Source organism: Lissotriton vulgaris, unplaced genomic scaffold, assembly GCF_964263255.1.
Source record: "Lissotriton vulgaris unplaced genomic scaffold, aLisVul1.2 SCAFFOLD_1498, whole genome shotgun sequence".
Taxonomy (NCBI): Eukaryota; Metazoa; Chordata; class Amphibia; order Caudata; family Salamandridae; genus Lissotriton; species Lissotriton vulgaris.
In genome coordinates this window covers 510,299-531,157 of record NW_028248965.1, presented here as the reverse complement: position 1 = coordinate 531,157, position 20,859 = coordinate 510,299, and the positions used below count along the sequence as shown (strand labels likewise).

The 20,859-nt window shown below is 45.4% G+C and overlaps 1 protein-coding gene across 5 annotated transcripts in view; it reads left to right on the top strand.

The window, feature by feature from the left end:
* Positions 1–20,859, top strand: part of LOC147663757 (geranylgeranyl pyrophosphate synthase) — an 83,049-nt gene that overhangs the window by 38,039 nt on the left and 24,151 nt on the right. For all 5 annotated transcript variants that reach the window (XM_086950221.1, XM_086950222.1, XM_086950223.1 and 2 more), the window contains exon 2: positions 5,214–5,318. In XM_086950221.1, the coding sequence (XP_086806347.1) occupies positions 5,249–5,318 (70 nt within the window). In that variant the 5' untranslated portion in view covers positions 5,214–5,248. The remainder of the gene's footprint in view (positions 1–5,213; positions 5,319–20,859) is intronic.

The window sequence follows — 20,859 nt, the reverse complement described above, 5'->3', positions numbered from 1 at the left end:
TGGATGTAGTGGTGGTGGTGGTGGATGCGGTGGTGGTGGATGCGGTGGTGGTGGATGCGGTGGTGGTGGATGTGGTGGTGGTGGATGCGGTGGTGGTGGATGCGGTGGTGGTGGATGCAGTGGTGGTGGAAGTGGTGGTGGATGTGGTGGTGGTGGTGGTGGATGTGGTGGTGGTGGTGGTGGATGTGGTGATGGTGGTGGATGTGGTGGTGGATGTCATGGTGGAGGTGATGGTGGATGTGGTGGTGGATGTGGCGGTGGTGGTGGATGTGGCGGTGGTGGTGGATGTGATGGTGGATGTGGTGGTGGATGCGGTGGATGTGGTGGTGGATGCGGTGGATGTGGTGGTGGATGCGGTGGATGTGGTGGTGGATGCGGTGGTGGATGCGGTGGTGGTGGTAGTGGTGGATGGGGTGGTAGTGGATGTGGTGGTGGATGTAGTGGTGGTGGGTGTGGTGGTGGTGGATGCGGTGGTGGTGGATGTGGTGGTGGTGGATGTCATGGTGGATGTGGAGGTGATGGTGGATGTGGTGGTGGTGGATGTGGTGGTGATGGTGGATGTGGTGGTGGATGCGGTGGTGGTGGATGTGGTGATGGTGGATGCGGTGGTGGATGGGGTGGTTGTATATATTGTCTAGAAGCCTTGTATAAGCAGAGCTGGGCATTATTTTTTCATAACAGCAGTGGCACACAAGTGGGTAACATGCACGTGACCTGGTGACCCTGGAGGCGTGAGTGGTAGGACATTGTTACACCCCTACAGTGTGCGTCTGTGTGGTGTGTCCCGGTGCGTGTCTGTCCGTTTGCACGTGCATTTATTCTGGGAAGGTCTGTGTGTCTCTGTCAGTCTTTGTTAGAAAAAGGTTGAAGGGACATCTGTTGTAGAAGTGTTTGTGTGTTTGCGACTGTTTCCGTGTGAATGCGTGCCTGCGGGTGTTTATCATCATCTGTGGGAGTCTCTTTGCAAAACGACATGTATGTTCGTGTGTATGTGTGCTCGCACGTGCCTGCGTTAATGTGAATGTGAGTGCTATTGTGTGTAGTGTGTGTGTCTATATGCGTGCGAGTGTGTTTCTCTGTATGTGTCTGTGCGCGCGTTTGCACCATTGTGTGCGTGTCCGTGGGCGTGTGTGCGCAGGTAACGGCTTGCTGTGCACACGGTACACACTAGAACAAGTTTTCCCCTGAAGTGTAAAATAAATATGTGTACACTCTTCGCAAATATCCGTCCCGTTTGTCCAAATAAAGCCCGCTATTCGGGTGTATTTTGGGAAAAGGTTGTTTCCTGGATACAGTCTGCAGACGTCTCCCAACAATAGCCCCTTTGCTTTAAAAGAAGACGATGGCAGACGCGGGGCTCCCGGACACTTGAGGGCATTGCTGTGGGGAGGAGAAATGCGACACGGCGGGCAGGGGAGGGGGCGGAGCGGGGAGAGGGTGTGAAAGCAGCAGGGGTCTTTGAAGTGAAGCTAAGCTTCACTTCAAAGGTGTGGGAGGAGTGCAGCTGAGGGAACAGACGGCGATTTGGTGATGTGCACGCGCATTTTAGGTCAATGCGCTTGCGCATTGACCTAAAAGCCACGGGCACAGCACCAAATCGCCCAGTTAGGTAAAGTCTGTTTAAGACGCTATAGTCTCGCCTCTTCACTGCGCTTGCGCATTGAGAGGCGAGACTTAAAAAGGAGCGAGGACAATTCAATATTAGTTGGAATTCAGAAAAGGAAAATGGAGCATCATCTGTAAGTAAATCCTTGACCCATATTATACCCCTTTGTCACCAAGGATTTAAGCAAAAAGAACCAATCAACACTGTCAAACAATTTTTCTTCATCTATAGAAATAGCCACCAAAGTATACAATAAAGATATAGCTTTATTCAGTGCATTAAAAATTAATCTAGAGTTATCGGAAGCAAGTCTTCCTTAAACAAATTCTGTCTGCTCCTTACCAGTTATCAAAGGGAGAAAAGGGTATTGGCGTAAAGCTAACAATTTGGCAAAAATGTTATAATCCACATTAACTGTCTATCATTTTTACAGTAGAACTGATCTTTGCTATCGTTATGAATGAGACATGTAGTCGCTTCCAGAAGGGTACCACTGGTGGACCAAGAGGTTGAGAAAATTGAAAAAGATGTAACAATGGGGGAAGCAAAATATTGGAAAAATGCAGAAAGAATTTAACCGTAAAACCACCCGTTCCTGGAGCGTTACCTTTTTTTAGGTGATTGAAGAGCTCGTAGAAGTTCTGCCATAGACAGGTTAGATTCCAAGGAGGAGCAGTCACCAGAACCACTGCTAGAATTTGTAACATTTTGAAGATCAACATCAGTCTGAGAAAAATAGGGAGAAGAGTCCAGAGACTATAAAGATTTATAGTACTTCACAAACTCGGCTAAAATCTCATTGTCTTTAAAGACAATAGTACCTTTATCTATTTTAATAGATATGAGTGTATGACGTTTGTTCCATATCTTTAAAACATTGGCTAAAAGTTTCTCCATTTTGATTGTGGCCACCATAATATTGGTCACTACTACGAAGTAAAATAGAAGAGGCTTTGTCTGTAAAAAATCTTCTTGAATTGCAATTTTGCACAAATAATATCTTGTAGATGAGGAGCAGAAGAGGAAGAGTAGTGTTGATGCTCTTGGTGTTTAATATTTGACAACAGGGATCATGATGCTTAAAAAGTGATTTTCTTTAATCTTCTTGGATACAAAATCAATAATATGACCAAGGGCAGCAGCTTCGAAGGTATCCCATAATAGTTATGGGGAAATATCAGACGTTTCATTAATATAAAAAAATTCTGCAGCCAAAGTACTGAAAGAAAAAGAGAAATCCGATTCCAGTAAAAGTGAGTTATTAAACCTCCACCTATTAGATTTGGGATATACTGGGACCAGGTCCAAATCTTTAACAATTGGTGCATGGTCAGAAATAGGTTCAATAGTGGAACTACAGGCTTCAGGTGCACATACACTGGCAACCATCTTAAATACAGATATAAAATCTCACATATGTTGACAAATACTGTTTGCAAAACAATATACAACCTCTCCCAACTGGAGCTAACCAATTGCATTACAGTGAAAACACTCAGTGTTTGTCAGATAAGACGTGCAACAACCTGGCTTACTCTGGTAATCTTTTAGATTTGTGAAACAACATACCTCTCTGTAGGCTTGAATACAGAATTTAAAAAAAACGGCGTCGGTGCAGATCAACTGTACCATACGTTTTTCACAATAACTCCTATAGCCCATATCATTGGTGTGCCACCATAACTATCTCTGTCTTGCGGTAACAAGAATACATTTACCCACAAGCTGAAAAGTGTTTTTGAGTGGAATGACACAGATGCAGCACAATCAAATCCTGTACTTCGGAAAAACAAACATATAGGTGGAGCCTTAGCCACTCTCTCAGTAGGATTCTGAGAAGCGCTCTTTTTTGTTGATTGCATAAAGTCACGCTACAACTATCAAGCCATACTGAAAAATCCATGTAGTTTAATGACTGTCCTCCTATCTATGCTGCTGCCACAGACAAAACATTTAAATTATCTAGTCATTTAAAGCACTAAGTGTGTGTATGTCCCTGTCTGTTTTTGTGTTTGTCCAATTTTGTGTATGTGTCTGTGTCCTTGAAAATTCAAGCTCATTCAGCTGGATAAATGAACAAAATAATTACAGCTGTGTGGAGAGCAAGCGCTTGTTTTATAGAAACACACAACTTCTGACCAGTCAATACATGTACTCCCGGCTACCACCTTGTGGGTGGAGGGAAGACCCCACTCCTGGTTGTGAACCTTAAAGCCCTTTCTTAGGTTAATCACATAATGTCTGGTGACGGACCTACAAATAAGCAACTGGTGACGCACTAGGCATAGGAGTTGTAGCAGTAAGAGAAGTAGAATCAGAATAGGTGGCCAGTGTATTCGAGTGTAATGATGAACAAATGTCAGTCATGCAAAAGTTTGTTCAAGATGAGATAGGAAAATGTGCATCCCCAAAAGCAATGTTATGATGGGGCATGTGCTCCACATGCAGATTAGTAGAGAGGAATGCACATTTGAAGACACTGAAAAATCAGTTTGGTTACTAAGAAAACGGATTGGTAAATGATTTGAGGGGGCTACATATGCTAAAAGAAAGTGTAAATATAAATGAGAATAAATCTTTTTAACAATAATAACATCAGCAGACATTATAGTGTGCCCAATGATGTCTGATTAATGACCTTCACTAAACTTGCTGTGTTTGGGTCGTATATGAGCGTTGACACATCATAGCCTATTCCATGTGAGTACGTGGATGGGATTTATGTGGTATGTCTCCTGCTGTGGCCTCCATCTTGTTGATGTGAGTTTGTTCAACAGTTTTAACCTTACGGAGGCAGCAATGTTTGTCGGAGGCGTGGTGTGGTAGCATGTTTCTATAATGTCAAGAGATGGTGGAAGTGTTGTATTGTAGGTCAAAGATGATGGTTTCTGAGGTATTTTTCATAGTCTAAGAAGTTGATGTGGTGAAAATTGGCTGTGGTTTGGTGGGGTTATGTGATGTACAGTGGTGCTTGTGCTGTTGTGTGAGGTTTTTTGCGCTGTAGCTATATAGTGTGATGAGGTAAGGATCCTATGGCGACGGCATGAAATGGTGTTTTGGTGCACTGTGTTGGACTAAGGGAAGAACGGTATTTTGCGTGTGTTGCTACAGTGTTCTATTGAAAGGTACAGTATCAACAGAGAACTTGCATGGATATGTGGTATGGCACCTTACTACTCAAGGCTTAGTTTACAGTGCTAGGTGGTATGTGGGAATAGGGATAAGAGCTGTTGTTAGTACTAACAATATAATCTCTTTGATTGGTTTTGGTCTGAACTACAAGCTTGTCTGTACGTTTGCATGCAAGTTTTTTTTATGTCTTTGTCCCCTGATTTGCAATGAGGGGGCGGGGGTGAATTTTTTTATGGATTGTTTCTTTTCTCTTCAAAGGGTTCAAGCTAGAAACCTTTGGACTTGTGGATAATTAACGGAATCATGAGTTCCTCCTAATTGACAACTTTACCATCTAATGTTTTCGAATATTTGTGTAGTGTACTCATAACTGCTTAAGGATATTAGCATAGCAAGATACTTTTTCTATGATGATAAATTGCATTTGTGAAATACCTACATTATTTTCTATGACAATTTTAATTTTTTTAAATAGGTGAATATCTTTAGTTACCTTAAAGTCTACACATTATGGAAGACCTAGGCGAAACACCAGAAAGGATCTTGCTGGAACCGTACAAGTATTTGCTTCAGTTACCAGGTATGATGTTTTCTGATCATCCAAACACTTATCTAAATTGTAGAACTTTATGTAATGTGCTGGTGCATTGCAAAAAGTTTAGCTGCAGTATTCTCAATTGAAACGGAATCAGAACTTGCAACTTCTGTCTTTCTGTGGTTCTTTTTTAAATGTTTTATTTCCGTAGTGCTACACCAAAGGCATTGGTATGCTGTACGAGAAATATTAGAATATATTGTTTTGTAACGTATTGGGAACTGGCCGTAATGGGAATAACACAAACTTTCTAGTTCTCTATTGTAAGAGGGTGGATAGATTCTTTAAACATGGGTTTAATATATGCTGTATGCGGCTAGTCCGTCGGCACAATGCTACGGCTCCGCTCGCGACTCCGCATGACATCACCGGAGCCATAAGAGCGCCTCGTCAGCGTGATGACGTCCGTTTCCTTTTTTTCTGCGCCGTCGACGCGTAACAGTTTTCTGTGACTCTTCATACTGTGTTGAGTTTCTTCAGCTGTAGCTGTTGCTTTGCGATGGTGTCTTCGCGGAAGTCTGGATTTAAGCCCTGTAGGGAGTGTGAGGGTCATATGTCCATCACTGACACCCATGAGGACCGTTCGTGGTGTTTGTCGTCGGATCACGACGTGGAAGACTGTTCCAGCTGTCGAAAAATGAACCCAAAGGCTCTAAAAGAACGGGAGGCCAAGCTTTTTATGGCAAAAGCAAAGAAGGAAAGGAGCGGACGTAAAATATCGAAGTCGTTGACTTCGCATGCGTCGAAGTCGAGGAAGCACAAGAAGTAGAGGAGACATGGTTCTTGGCGCCGTTCGTCGAAGGGGAATGATTCGAGATCACCTTCTCCACGATGTAGTCAGAAAGACTTTGTGTCTCCTTTGCCATCTCCTCAGCTGACTCCGGAAAGATCTCCCTCTCCAAAAGGTACTCCAGCGCAGTCACCGACGCCGAGGTGTTCACTGGACTCTGAGGGCTTGCCATTTCAGGATGATCCTTCTTCTGTATACGAGGCTGAACCTGTGGCTCGGCCAGTGGATCCGGCTGTTCCGACCTCAAATGCTTCTCGTGTGGATGCTGACTCGACTCTGTATTCTCAATTTCCTACTCCATGTTCAGAACCAACGCATACTTTAAATGCAGTGTATGGAGTATTTGCCAAGGCAGCCTTCCCCTCCGGAGCACCTTTGGGTCCCGTGGGTCTGCTGGCCTTCAATTTGGGCGTGCCTCAGCATTATGCACCCTTCGTGCCTTTCATACCGACGGCGCCATCATGGCAGTTTCTGGCTCCGAGATTTTCGACACCGTATATGGAGTCCCCGGTGCCGTCTGGTGGGCCTTCCTTTCAGCCTTGTACGGTGCCGATTCCACCTCCGGATCCTCCTTCACCACCTACGGAGCTGACTGCGCTGTGTGTGGCGGCACTGACGCCACAACCAGGGTTTCACTCTAGGAGAGAGGCGCAGAGACTGTTGGAGGAAGAACAGTATCGGAGAGAGGAGGTTTAAGAGGGTGAGATAGAGGAATCTGTAGATGAATTTGAAGAAATTCAGGAGGCAAGTGGCCTGGACAGCTACCCAGAGTGGGAGTTTTCTTCGTCAAGGGCTTCTCCATCTCAAAAGGTAGCTCCATATCATACTGTTATCAGAAAGGCTGCGGAGCTTTTAGACTTACAACTACCTCCTGATGAATATAAGCCGAATTTGCTCACTGAAGTTTTGCATTCGCCTTCTTCAGTAGTTGAGCCGTTGTCTTTTAATGAAGCCTTAACTGAACCTATCTTGGAGGTGTGGCGTTAACCACTCTCTCCTCATGCTGTATCTAAATCTGTGGCAAGGAGGTATAGATTGGCGCCAGAAGACCCTCCCTTTCTTTCTACACATCCGACTCCGGAAAGTCTGGTTGTGCAGGCATCCTGTTCAAAACAATCTACAGGCGCATTTCCTCAGGCTCCTGCCGACAGGGACTCTAAAAAGTAGGAGCAATTGTCTAAAAAGGTATTTTCTTCATCTAGCATGGCACTAAAATCAACCAATGCTACCTGTTTGTTGGGACGTTACATACATGCGTTGATGGATTTGGCTAAGCAATCGGCGCCCAAGTTGCCTCATGAAGAGCGGGGAAATTTTATAGAGGTTCTGTCGGATGCTTGACATGTTATACAGTCTGGCCTGGATACAGCTGATTCTGTGGCTAGGGTTATGAGTTCCTCCATAGTTACCTGGAGACAGGCTTGGCTTAGGTCCTCTGGTTTTTCCCCAGACGTAAAGGCTACCCTTCTTGATTTGCCCTTTGATGGTTCGAAACTTTTTGGGGAGAAGGCTGATTCTCCTCTTCAAAGGTTCAAAGACAGCAAAGCCACAGCAAAATCCTTAGGATTACATACCCAGTCAACGCGGTTCGGTTAATAAAAACATATTGAGGGTTTGGAAGGTCCTCCTTTCGTAGCTTGCGACAACCTTCCCAGCAACAGCAGCAAAATCCTCTTTATAAGTTCTATAGAGGAAGAACCAGAGGTCGCCAACGTGGGTTGGCCCGCAATCTCTCCTCCTCCAGCTCCCTTGCTTCCCCTGGCAACACAGGAAAGCAGCCCTAGATCCCCCAACCTGGATCATGTGGGCCCTGTAGGGGGTCGGGTGTCTCACTTTCTACAGGGTTTGAAACCAGTCACGTCAGACATTTGGGTTTTAAACCTTGTAGCGAATGGGTACGCCCTTCTCTTTCGGGAATTTCCTCCTTAGCAATGTTTTTTTCCGGAGGACCATTTGCTTCTTCTACAGAAGGAGGTCCTTGCTTTATTACAAAAAAGGTGCGATAGAGGAGGTTCCAGAGCAGGAAAGGGGTCAGGGATGCTACTCCCGGTATTTCCTGATCCCCAAAAAGGATGGCAGGTTGCGCCCGATTCTGGACCTCAGGGTCTTACATTTTTACCTGAAACAGGAGAGGTTCAAGAGGCTGACCTTTGCTCAGGTTCTTCTTGCGCTTCAGCTGGAGGACTGGATGCTGTCGATCGATTTGCAGGATGCTTATTTTCACATCCCCATCCTGAAGTTGCATAGAAAGTATCTCCGTTTTATGGTAGGGTCGCAGCACTACCAGTTTGCGGTCCTTCCGTTTGGTCTTACTACTGCACCTTGAGTCTTCACAAAGGTGAGGCAGTGGGGATAACTCTGATCAGGAGGTCGGGGATTACCAGTTTTTCCTTATCTGAACGATTGGCTGCTCAAGGCGGACTCACTAGAGATGGTGTTTAATCATCTGCCAGTAACAACTCCGCTGTTGTTCAACTTGGGCTTTTCAATAAATGTGCCCAAATCTCAGCTGGTACCCTCTCAGCGCAACCTGTTCATAGGGGCGGCACTGGATACTACTGTGTGTCGAGCTTTCAACCTCCACAAAGAATTCTCGACATTCAGGATATCATTCCCTTGTTTTAGGATGGAGCGGTTGTTCTGGTCCTGAAGGTCCTTCGCCTGCTCGCTTCCTGCATACTGTTGGTCAGTCATGCATGCTGGCACAAGAGGGCACTCCAGTGGGGCCTCCGCAGGCAGTGGTTTCAACATAACAGAGATCTCAGGGAGTCAGTCAGAATCTCCAGAGACTCTGCAGAGGAGCTGACTTGGTGGAGTGTGCAGGGCAACCTGCCTCAAGGAAAGCCCTTTCAGCCTCCTCCGCCAGTGGCCACAGTGATCACGGATGCCTCCACTCTAGGGTGAATCTGGAAGTCAAAGGTCTTTGGTCTCCAGAGGAAAGGTTGCTTCACATCAACCTTCTGGAACTGCGGGCGATACGTTTGGCACTAAAGGCTTTCCTTCCCTCCCTTCACGGTCCGAGGGTTCAGATGCTGGCGACAACATTATCACTATGTGATACATCAACAAACAGGGAGGTGTAGGGTCGTATTGTCTCTGACGAGAGGCTCTGCAACTCTGGTCCTGGGCTCAGAACCCTCAGATTTGTGTGTTTGCAAATCATCTAGCCGGGGTGCTGAATGTTTGTGCGGACAGTCTCAGTCGGCATTACTCGGCCTATCACGAGTGGCTGCTTCATCCGGAGGTGGTCCATAACATCTTCCTGATGTGGGGGTCTCCTCGGTTGGACCTGTTTGCCACTCACGAATGCGCACTGCCCGCTGTTCTGCAGTCTCCAGCATCCTATGGAGGGGGTGCTCGGGGATGGATTGGAGTTCACAGCTTCTTTGTGCTTCCTCCCAAACCCTTGATTCCTCAGGTTCTGAGGAAGATTCTCCAAGACTGGGCTTAAGTTATATTGATTGCTCCAGATTGGCCAAGACAGGTGTGTTACACAGATCTACTTCACCTCTCATTGCACCCTCCTATCGCAGTCGCTGGTGCAGGTTTTACACCCCCCACCTCCAGAGCCTGCACCTTCATGCCTGGAGATTGAACGGGGCAACCTGAGTTCCTTCTCTCTCCCACCGGATGTGGTGGAGGTTATTTCATCGTCCTGGCGACACTCCACCAAGTCTGTTTACTCTTCCAGATGGTGTAGATTCAATAAATGGTGTGGAGAGAGGTTCATTGATCCTGTAAAGGCCCACTTGTCAGATGTTCTTCAGTTTTCACTTTTCTTGGCCCAGCAGGGTGGTGCTGTGGCCACTGTAAGGGCTATTTGTCTGCTTTATCGGTGTTTCTTTGTTTGCCGGATCAGCCGTCTTTGTTTAAATCTCCCATTGTTTTCAGATTTATTAAGGGCCTTACCAATAGGTTTCCGCCTACTCCCTTTGTTATGCCTCAATGGGATTGAAATCTTTTGACTTTCTTGATGGGTTCTCCGTTTGAACTCTTACATAGTTGTCCTTTGAGACTCCTTTCTTTTAAAACTGTCTTTCTTGTGGTTATCACCTCAGCAATGAGGGTGAGTGAGCTTCAGGTTCTCAGTTCAAAACCCCTGTTTCTGACCATACATTTTGAAAGGATTGTCCTCAGGACCAGGGCTGCTTTTCTGCCTAAGGTGGTTACTCCCTTCCATCTAGACAGTCCATTACTCTTCCTGTATTTTATCCTCCCGCTTGCAAGGAGGAGTCCTCCCACTTCCAGTTAGGAGGAGAGACTTCACCGTCTGGATCCAAAAAGAGCAGTGAGCTTTTTTTAGGTTAGCACTAAAGATTTGCGATTGGATGATCAGCTCTTTGTGGGCTATGTTGGACTCATGAAGGGCAAGACTGTGCACAAGGAACCCTCTTTCCAGGTGAAAAATCTTGTGCATCAAGATATGCTACGTCCTGGCTGGTAAGGAGCCTCCTGAAGGTATTAGAGCTCATTTTACCAGAGCCAAGTCATCCACTTCTGCTTTGGCCAGAGGTGTACGTGTAGTGGACATTTTTAAGGCTGCAACTTGGGCCTCTGTAATGAGGAGGGAGGGACACTTTGCGCGCTCTGTCCTGCATAACCTTTTGGTATGGAAGGTTGGACACCCTCCTCCGGGAGTGGTACTGCTGTGGGATTCTATTCAAAAGATGAGGAATCCAAAGGCAGATGTATCCATCAGAAGAACAAGTTACTTACCTTCGGTAACGCTTTTTCTGGTGGATACAGTATCTGCCTGTGGATTCCTCACTGACCCACCCTCCTCCCCGATGTCCAACCTTGAATACCTTAAAGGTGTCATTGTTTAGCATGTTTGTTTTGCATTGTCTCTTTTATATCTATTTTTGTGTATTTATAGGGAAGGCTTTTATTCTTTGGCTTTCCTCTTGATTTTACACTGTGTATTGGTATGAATTTTATGTACTGTGTACTTTGAATCTGTTGTCGGTCCACCTGTTCGCCTCGGAGGCAGGGAAAAAATTGGTGAACTGACGTCCTCACTCTGACGAGGCTCTCTTATGGCTCCGGTGGCGCCCTGCGGAGTCTCGGGCGGAGCTGTAGCAATGTGACGTCGGCGTGGAGAGCTAGGAAAAAGTTTCCTCGGAATGCTGGCGCAGGGGATATTCAAAAGGTGAGGAATCCACAGGCAGCTACTGTATCCACCAGAAAAAGTGTTACGAAGGTAAGTAACTTGTTCTTCTGACTCTGTAATACAGCAGTTCTTAACCTTTTTGACCTCTGTGAAACCCCACCAGATCATTGTTGGAAACAAGGTACTCTGGCCCAAGCTATTTCCACGATTTGAACCTCAAAGCAATACACAAAAAGAAGTATACATCATACAAACACAAATTATGAACGATTTGGCTTAATTTGCGAATGAAAAAATACACAAATCAAAATTTTAATGGGAAAGTAGGGGTGTTTCGGACTACAGTTTTATTTCTAAAACACAAAGTGATATGCTAGACTCTAGCATCACTTTGAAATTGTTGCTCGTAATAAATATGTAGTTATGTCAGTGCTTCATTCGACTGTCAACTGTACATACTAGATTTTGATTGCTCCTCCTATGAATCAAGCTTAGGATACCAACTTAACTGTTAGTTTCCAGCGTCAAAATCCTTCACATTTATAGAGCACGTAAAATTGTTCAATTTACAATTTGCTTTTTAAGTATATATAACTTCATAGACTCGGAGTATACCTGTTGGCCCCCAAGGGTCTGCAGCCTAAGGGTAAGATTCACCGCTGTAATGTGTATGTATCTTTTCTCTCTCTTGCGTATATATATATATATATATATATATATATATATATATATATATATATATATATATATATATATATATATATATATATATATATATATCCAATGTGGGGGTCAATTTGAACCTAATTAAAGAGCTGGTACTTAACCTGGCAGTTTGGAAAAGAATACGGTGATTAAAACAGAGAAAAACTATAAAGACTGAACTGTCCCTTTAAATTGGAAGCAATTGGACTTAGTCCCTTCTTAATGTTTATAAAGCTACGTTTTTTAAAATGCCAAACGAACCCACTGATGCAGCTGTTGGCATTTGATGAAGAGTCATGAGACTCGAAACGCGTTATGCCTTTTTCTGAAATAAAACCATTTTAAAGGTACTGCTGGTGTGGTCTGGGTTACGCTGCGGAGCTGCGCGTGATTTCTGATATATATATATATATATATATATATATATATATACACATACACATACACATACACATACACATACACATACACATACACATACACACACTCCGCTCCAATTCCGTACCAAGTGCCAATGTCCTAACGGATAAAGAGCACTCGCGGGAAACAGTTTGGGTTTTTTATTCAAGAACCAAACAGACACTGCTTAACAGACGCGTTTCGGTAGTAAACCTTCATCCATGTTTACCGAAGTGCCAAACTTAGGACACATTTAAACACAAGATTAATGAAAAGCGCAAAGAGACTGGTGAGGATCAACCAGAACCTTAGAAAGATGAGCGCCATCTTTGAATGTCAAATACATCATGTAATAAATGATTAAATGATGACAAACGAAAATAAAGCCCATGAATGGGCAAGTCTATATACAATAAATACAAAATAGACATGTTTCGCTCAAAAATCAACATATAGCCCTGGATGGGCATACACTCCTACTCAAGAATCATGACCTGTGTCCAATAGTGACTGATAAAGTGAAAGAAAAGTGAAAGAGAAAGTGCAGGAGGTAAAGGAGACAGAAAAAGGGGCAAGTAAGAAGAGATCAAGGAGAAAGGAGCAAAAGTTTAGAAAAAAGTACTGTTATATACATATTATACAAAATTCTACAGTTAAGGCATTAATTACAGATTGTACAGAGAGTGATGGTTAGGGGTCATCCCTTCGTACAAAATTCATCAGACCAACACAATCTACTCTATTACCCAAACCTAAGGAACATTCAGATAGTTCATACTTAATCTCCTAAATGTATAGCCAGTTCTTCACTACTATTCAGCCCTAGAGGGTGATTCGTGTGCATGTCGATGATGTACCTCGACTCCAGCCTGCGAAGTCTAAGCAGTCTGTCCCCTCCTCTAGGGTTACTTGGAACATGATCCAGGCCAAAGTAGCTCAGTAGATCCCTGTTGCGTTGATGGACTTTGTCAAAATGACGCGCAACAGGGTAAGCCTCATCGCCCTTTGCAATGGCTCTCATGTGTTCCAGTATTCGCATCTTCATGGGATTAATAGTGCTCCCTACATAGCGTAGCCCGCATGGGCAGGTTAAACAGTATACGCTGTAGGGGGTAGTACAAGTTAGGAAACTTCTGATCTTTTTCCGTACTCCTGTAGTAGGGTTTTCATAGCTTAGGACCCTTTTGCTGATCTTGCAAGCTTTGCATTTCCCACAGGGGAAGAAGCCTTGCATAGGACCAAAGCATATTTAGATTTTTTAACAGAATGACTCTGTACCAGATCATTTTTCAAGGATCTTGCCTTTCTAAAGGTAATCAGCGGATTAGATGGAAGATCTGGACATAAAGTCTCGTCAGTTTGAAGTATGTGCCAGCTTCTACGTACAATCTTTTTTAGTTGCATGGCATTCTTAGAATAAGTTGTTATCAGGCGAAATTTGCCTTCATGTGTCGAGTCCTCCTTTGTTTTGTCTTTGGTCTTAAGAAGATTTCTCCTCTCGAGTTTGTTGGCTCTTTCCAAAGCACTCTTAAGAATTGCATTACTGTAACCTCGGTTTCTGAAACGTTGCATGCTTTCACTTGCGGCCTGTTGGAATTCATTTTCGTCTGAACAGTTTCTTTTAATTCTAAGAAGTTCCCCGTAGGGGATACTTCTAATGAGGTTGGGGGATGACAGCTGGTGGCTTCCAACACCGAATTCCCCGCCTTGGGTTTACGATACAGACTGGTGTTCAGATTTCCTGCATCTATATAGATATTAACATCTAGATAATTTACAGAGGTGGTACTCACTTCCCCTGAGAATTCCAAATTAACTTCATTCCCGTTAAGGACTTGAATATATTCCTTAGCTTTGTCATGGTGTGAGCAGAAGAAGACATGCTTGATAGTCGCTAATATGGGCTTTAACAACCATGTAGTCCGCGAAAGCGTCCATTCATGAGTTGATAAAGATCTGATTTGTAATTGTTTTTTAAATAAGTTATAGACCAGTGATTGAGACACTTGTCTACTCAATGACTGATAACTTGCATAAAAACAATGTTTGTGGACCCCAATCTATGTCGACTCTTCTCAGCTCTATCCAAGAAAGCTCCTTTTTAGGTCTCCCCTGAGACAGCACATGCACTGTTTCTTGCAGAGGTCTTTTGTTTTGTAAAAAAAATAAAAACTTTAAGGGCTTCAAGTTTGCCCATTACTTAACATTGGTTGGCTTAATTGTCACGTATTTCTTTGTATTGTTCAGTGGCAACTGGGTTCATCTCACTACAGACAGTTTTGGAGGACTTGGGTTCACCTTTAGAACTGGCACAAACACCAAAGCACCGCAGAGAATCAGCTTTGTGTGTCTCTTCACATACGCAAATAGGAAGAGGCCGAGACAGAGGTGTAAGGACTGGTAACACAAACACTTAATGAATGAGCAGCAATGCGCATACACACATGAGATAAAACACTGCCTCCGGTTCCGGAGGCATTCTTCTGTGGGATTTTGGACCACACTCTGAAGGGAACTAACATTAATGAAGATGACAGGGTGTGGTTTGCCATGCTGCAGAATCGCCGCTCTGTGAGGGAGCTTCGCCGGCCCGTCCGAAATCCTTTGCATAATCCTGTAATCAGAGAGTTGTGGCAGCGACAAACATTGCTTCCGTGCTGGGAGTGGCCTGGGACCCTAACGCTGTTGTTTCTGTGAGCGGGGTACACTGTGGGACTGAGCTGTGTGGGGGATCTGCTACGCCGCAACTTGCCTGCAGGTCTTCCTCTCTCGCCGCGGCCGGGCAGGCCTGAAAATCGTGCCTGAGGCTGCAGAGAGATTACAGGCCCTGGGTGGGCTGAGCGGATGCGGCGCTCCTGACTGGATCTCGTCGGAGGATTGGGAGCTGATCGGTCTCCTGAGCTGGTGTGGCAAACTGCGATGTGTCCCTAAGCGGGGTTGGCTATACCCGTGGAGATCGGGGCAACGCACTCCTGGAGGCCGCGACCGCCTTTTTGTAGGAGCGCTATCGTCGTCTAGAGGTGAGAGAGGGCTGGTCGGCTGGTGGGGCCGTCCTCCTCTTGCTGCTGCCACCGCTGAAGCTGCGATTTGGATAGTGACATTTGCCCTGCACGGAGTTCAGGTATGAGGGGAATATCCCTCATTTCTATGTGCTACGGGCGCAGGTGATCTGAACATTTGCTTTTCCATTGGGCGTGCCCCGCATTTCCGTGAAACAACGGCCGGGGCTATAATTCATTAAACGCCAGCATTTGCTGTGGTTTGTGGGGCATTCTCACCTCAAAGGAGTGGCACAGGGACGAGCTGATTCTGCCGAGCTGCGGAGGCAGCGCCATACACTGGGGATGTGGAGACTGGGGCTTGAGGAGGCAACATAGTGTGTGCCCCAGATAATTCTGCAAGCCCAGGAATCTCTTCTTCCTGGCACTGTATGAACTAACTTGCATAATTCCTGGCTGTGGTGAGGCTGTGACCGGAAAGGCCGCATTTGCGGTGTCACTATTACCTTGCCTTTGTTGGATTTGGAGGTGCATTGCAGGATGTGGTGTTGTGGTGGCGACTGGTCGGACCTAAGCTGCCGGATTACTTTGGCTGTGTGCCGCCGCCGAGACCTGACACATGCACGGACGGTAGGTGACTGGGTACAGACCCTGGGCTGCTGTCAAGATGGGCAAACAAGATCCAAAGCAGCCCAAACTGAATTTTGAAAATAAGCGCTCCACGAGACAAACGGACCCTGAATTAGACGCCCAGGCTGCGGGCCACAACGAGTAGCCGGCGGAAGATCAGGGGGAAGACTTAAGACACCTGATGTTGGAGATGCGCTCTAGTTTACATAACATAGACACCAAATTGGATACTCTAACTGCGCAACTGGATTCTGTCAAGACACAGGGAGCTACCCACGAGACCCGCTTGGATGACCTTGGAAATCCCAATACTGAGATCCACGAGTTTCATGTGGAAACCAAAGAACAGTTGCTGCTTATGGATAAGCTGTTGGGAATTATTAGGGCCAAGAATGACAATTTGGAGGAGAGGTCTAGAAGGAATAACCTCCGCATTTTAGGCATTCCGGAGACCACCACCATTTCCAAAATGGATACCTTTGTTGCAGACCTCCTACATGAACTTTTCGACCCTCACTTATCATCTGTCTTTGTGGTGAAGGCCCACAGGTCTCTGGGGCCGAAACCGCCTGTTGTTGCGACGCCTAGACCCATTCTGGCCAAGTTGCTGAATTACCAAGACAGATCTAATTCTACGCTTGGCTAGGAAAAAGGGTCAAATTTCAATAAAAGGTAACACCATTTTGCTTTTATCCTGACTTTACCCCGGTGGTGCAGGCGGCTCGGCGGGAGTTCCTTCCCACCAAGTGTATCCTCATGCAGGCGCAGATCCCTTAGTCCCTACTTTATCCAGCCAAGCTGAAGGTCTCACACGATGGCACAGCTCACTATTTCATGGGTGCGAAATCTGCTTGAAGTTTGCCAAGCATGTAGGTGGGAAGAGGGCGAAAACCATGGGTGCTGCTAGTGAACTCTGGCGGACCATCTTAGTGACAATGACTAACTCTGATCCCCTGCCCATGAATGATATGTTGGTGTGCTATAATGGAACGGGAAGAAGGAACTATTCAACATTTACCCCTGTTCCTTTTCTCCGTCATGGTCCCTCATTTTGCTGTGGGGTTACCAGGGGCCAGGACACCTGAGCACACTTATGTTACTCCTTTGTGTTGTACTTGCGGCCTGCTCTTCTGCAGTACTTCCGGCCACCCAGTGCAGACAGGAAAGCTCGCTGGTGTCTCCTCGCCCTCATGGGAGATTTCCCGTCATTGCTTTATATGTTTTTACATGTTAGGTTTGGGATTGGTATGCTGCAACCTTAATGGGGGTTGGAGCGGGTGGTGGGTAGGGGTTGTTTCATTGTTTTTAGCCAACATGACGGTACGATGTGGATCGAAACATGGGACTGTTATTGGGTGTCTACGCATTATCTGAACTCGCAATGTATATGTGAACAATTTATGCCGGACTGCACACTAATACACTGAATTTTCTTACATGGAATATAAGGGGGTTAAACGATAATAGGAAGGCCAGGTTGGTGCATGCCTACCTAACCAGGCACAGCATTGATATCTTTTGCAAGAAACTCATTTAAATGTCAGGTGGGGAGCAGTGTACTCTTCTATCTATTCCAATTATGCTCGAGGTGTAGTGGTTTTGATCAAGAAAGGGGTGGACTGGTGTGAGGACAATGTATTCGTGGATCCTGAGGGAAGGTATATACTATTACATGGTTGACTGGGGGGTGTAGCGTTGGTCTTAATAGCAGTGTATGGCCCCAATGTAGATTCACCAGAGTTTTTTCGTGACATTTGGTCCAGGATCAGAACTACTGGTTGCAGTACGATATTGTGGGGTGGTGATTTCAATGCTATGTTGGATGATGACCTCGACAGACTGGGCACGTCCCGCTCCCTACAACCACAAGCTAGTGCCGCGTTGCAAGCTATTATGTCTGATGGTGAGTTACTTGATATATGGCAGAATCATTATCCCTTACTTAAGGAGGGGACGTGCATTTCTAGCCACCACAGTGCCTGGTCCCGACTGGATTTTTGGTTGGTCTCACGGGATGTTGCTACCTGGTCCTCGGAGGTCCTACACTTGGCGCGCTCTCTGTCGGACCACGCCCCATGTCTGCTTAGGGTAAAACTCCCAAACGAGCCCCCCCCTGCGCTTTCACTTGGCGTTTGCCCCCACATGCTCTTCTAGATGAAGCCTTCAAAGAAGACATCCGTTCTGACATTACTGACTACTTCACTCTTAATACTGGCTCGGTGGATACAGAGGCCTCACTATGGGAGGCCTTTAAAGTTGTTATTAGAGGTGAGTGTATTGCTAGATGGGGAGGAGTATTGAAGGCTATTAGGGGTACCATTGCTTCTCTGGAAGCTCAGATAAAAGATCTTGAAAACCAGTTTTATTCCCCAAATGAGCCGAGCTCCGCTGCACTCCTGAAAGCTAAATTATTGGAATTTGCTGAAGAATCCCAGTGCGAGATCAAATTCCTGAGTAAATTTGCCGAAGCGCGAAGGTATGATTTGGGTGACAGACCGGGCAGCACATTGGCTGGCATGATCCGCCCATCTAGATCCCCCAAGTTTATACACAAACTTAATACCGTTAGCGGAGACTTATTAGAGGTCAATCAGAGACTTGTATGCTTTCTCGACATTTTATTCCTATCTTTAAAGTACCACCCAACAGGCGAGCTCGGAGGGTATGCAAGAGTTTTTAGATTCCATTGCGATAGTTTGGTTCAATAATGTTCATAGGCAATATATGGATCTCCCTATCACAGTGGAGGACGTAGCTCAGGTCATAAAGAGCTTACCACTCGACAAGGCCCCTGGGCCGGATGGCCTGACTACTTCATTCTAAAAGACATATGTAGAGTAATTGGCACCTAGACTATTGGCGGTTTATGAGGAAGAAAAAAAATACAAATAATGTCACCGGGTCTAAAGAAGAAATGTGGTACTATTAACAGTATGTGAGAGTACTTACATCTATGTGTTTGTAAGATTAGGTGGGCACCTTGTGATCCTTAACAGGGTTCCCATCAGTCACCACTCGGAACCGCCCTTCATCATTTGGGATTCCTGTATAGCCATTTGTTAGAAATCGGCACAGTGGAGGAGATGTTAAACCTCTGATGTTACTGATGCCGTCCTTGATGGTCTGAGTCTCACAGGCTATTTTGAAGCTGGAAACAGGAGTGGGAGTGACTGAGTGTGCAGTGCATATAGTGAGAGTGAAGCGTGAAACTAAAATTGGGTGAGAGGGCAAAAAATTACTTTATTCCGTGTTTTGCTCGCTCCTCCAATGTTAAAAAGCAGTGGGGTAAAATAAACAAATATTCACCCAGATGTATTGGTCAACATGTTTCTGCAATTAGTGGACCACAGAGTCTGTTGCATTCATCAGGACCTATCTTAAACTTAAGCTACTGCAATAGTGAGAAATAATAAAAAAAGTGACTACAAATATTAATCTGCGACCTTAATGGAGATCACCTGGATCCTTTAGGTGTCATCTGATTCCGCAGTTGTTGTATGTCACATTGTAGACAAAGTGGAAGGCTGCGCCTCGCCTGGCAACGGCTCAGGATACGAGGGAAGCACCGCTCTGTCCGTCGGTACCTCGCCGCCTTCCTCTGAGCCGCCTTCCTCTGAGCAGTGGGGTTTAATTTACCCCACTGCTTTTTAACATTGGAGGAGCGAGCAAAACACGGAATAAAGTAATTTTTTGCCCTCTCACCCAATTTTAGTTTCACGCTTCACTCTCACTATATGCACGGCACACTCAGTCACTCCCACTCCTGTTTCCAGCTTCAAAATAGCCTGTGAGACTCAGACCATCAAGGACGGCATCAGTAACATCAGAGGTTTAACATCTCCTCCACTGTGCCGATTCCTAACAAATGGCTATACAGGAATCCCAAATGATGAAGGGCGGTTCCGAGTGGTGACTGATGGGAACCCTGTTAAGGATCACAAGGTGCCCACCTAATCTTACAAACACATAGATGTAAGTACTCTCACATACTGTTAATAGTACCACATTTCTTCTTTAGACCCGGTGACATTATTTGTATTTTTAGTCTGATAGGGAACATGTCACTCCTAGGTCTCTAAATTCCCTGTAGGCCCCCTCCCACCCTATTTTGTTTGGTTTATGAGGAAGCCCTTGAAGTGGGCGTCCTACCCCAATTCATGAAGGAAGCAATAATTATCACCCTATTAAAACCCGGGAAGGCAGAAACCGAGATTGATTCCTACAGGCCTCTATCCCTGATTAACGTGGATGTCAAGATCCTCGCTAAGCTACTTGCAAATAGATTGCAACCCTTGTTCCCTATAATTGCACTCCCAGACCAATCGGGGTTTATCCCTGAGAGGTCGACCTCCCATAATTTTCAGACACTTTTCTCAGTGTTACATTACCTCCACCCAGAGGTACATACTGCCGCTATATTCTTAGATGCCACAAAAGGGTTTGATACGCTTGAATGGCCATATTTATTTACTATATTAAACCGTATGGGTCTGAGTGCGCTCTTTTTAAATCGTATCCGTCTATTATACACTTTACCGATGGCTCGGATTAGGGTGAATGGGTTGCTCTCTGCTCCATTTTCCATAACGCGTGGCACTAGACTGGGATGTCCCCTTTCGCCCCTGCTCTTTGCCATTGCTATGGAACCCCTGGCTGCCCGGATCAGACAACACCACACTGCCCTGGGTATTGGCTTTAGTACCCGGAGTCTACTGATTTCGCTATATGCGGACGATGTGACTTTGTATATGGTTATCTCAGAGTTGAACTTGGACCCAATCCTTAGAGAATTCATTCACTTTGGCGGTCTTGCTGGCATTTCAATCAATTGGGAAAAATCAGTGGTGTTTCCATTGACTGATGACACGCCCCAAATAACATCTGAGTTTCCTT